Here is an 890-nt window from a genome sequence, read left to right as displayed (position 1 = left end):
TGGAAACCCTGTATCACCCTTCTCTCCTTTTGAACCCTGAGAAAAACAGCAAGCGAAAAGTAAGTAGTGCTCAATGTTTATGCGGCAAATTCAATATATTTAACCAATAAATCATGTATGTTATTTCTTATTTTGAAAATGTACAGAAGATCTGTTTCTTAACACAGGCAGTTGTCAATTAATAACTACGACCCCATTACATAAACAAAAATATGCTTCAAATTATAGAAATGCTAACACAGACCCTCTTCCAAATTGCTTAAAACTCTAGACTAAACATATGAAGAAAATATAAGGACAGGTGAAAATTTAGCTGTAAACACTGGATGGCCAAAATATACTCTCAGCTTTATATAAATTACAGATTAAAACATCTCTCTTCCCATCCACTATCAGCCTCACTCCTTTCATGTGGTCCTCTCCTCACTCCCCTAACTCTTCTCCCTTTCTCTTGTTTGGTTATATGTACATCTGTATTAAAAAACAGACCTCTTTGCAATATAAATATTACATATGCCCCATATATGGTGCGTTACCCCATAGACATATTTACAAAAAATACATGCATTTTGTGCTATGTGAAAATGAATTGCACCAATCCACAAACAGAATGAAGACAGTTCCCAAAGCATCCAAATAAGAAGAGCGTGTTTGATATTACTAAATATAAATACATCCAGTAAAACCAGTGAACATTTTTTCTGAGCTGTAAATGAAGAATTACGTCCTCTGTGAATACATGTTATAAAAATATGAATTATGTTGTCTGGGGCTCCCTTGCCCAGGGTCCCAGCAGGGGTTGCAGGGGCTCCGTGAGGGGAGGCCGGGCTGCCCCAGCCGGCCACAGCCGGCTCCAGCCGGCTCCAACCACCCACCGCCGGGCGCGCGTG

General features: G+C 39.7%; 1 protein-coding gene across 1 annotated transcript in view; it reads right to left on the bottom strand.

Annotated features, from left to right (window-relative positions):
* The window catches only part of COL21A1 (collagen type XXI alpha 1 chain), a 72,485-nt gene that overhangs the window by 42,474 nt on the left and 29,121 nt on the right, over window positions 1–890 (bottom strand). Inside the window, exon 13 of the mRNA XM_017739211.1 lies at window positions 1–36. This exon is cut by the window's left edge and continues 24 nt beyond it. Coding sequence (XP_017594700.1) covers window positions 1–36 — 36 coding nt within the window. The remainder of the gene's footprint in view (window positions 37–890) is intronic.

This window comes from Corvus brachyrhynchos, unplaced genomic scaffold, assembly GCF_000691975.1.
Source record: "Corvus brachyrhynchos isolate BGI_N302 unplaced genomic scaffold, ASM69197v1 scaffold136, whole genome shotgun sequence".
In the NCBI taxonomy this organism is placed as follows: domain Eukaryota; kingdom Metazoa; phylum Chordata; class Aves; order Passeriformes; family Corvidae; genus Corvus; species Corvus brachyrhynchos.
This window is presented reverse-complemented; position numbering and strand designations above follow the sequence as displayed.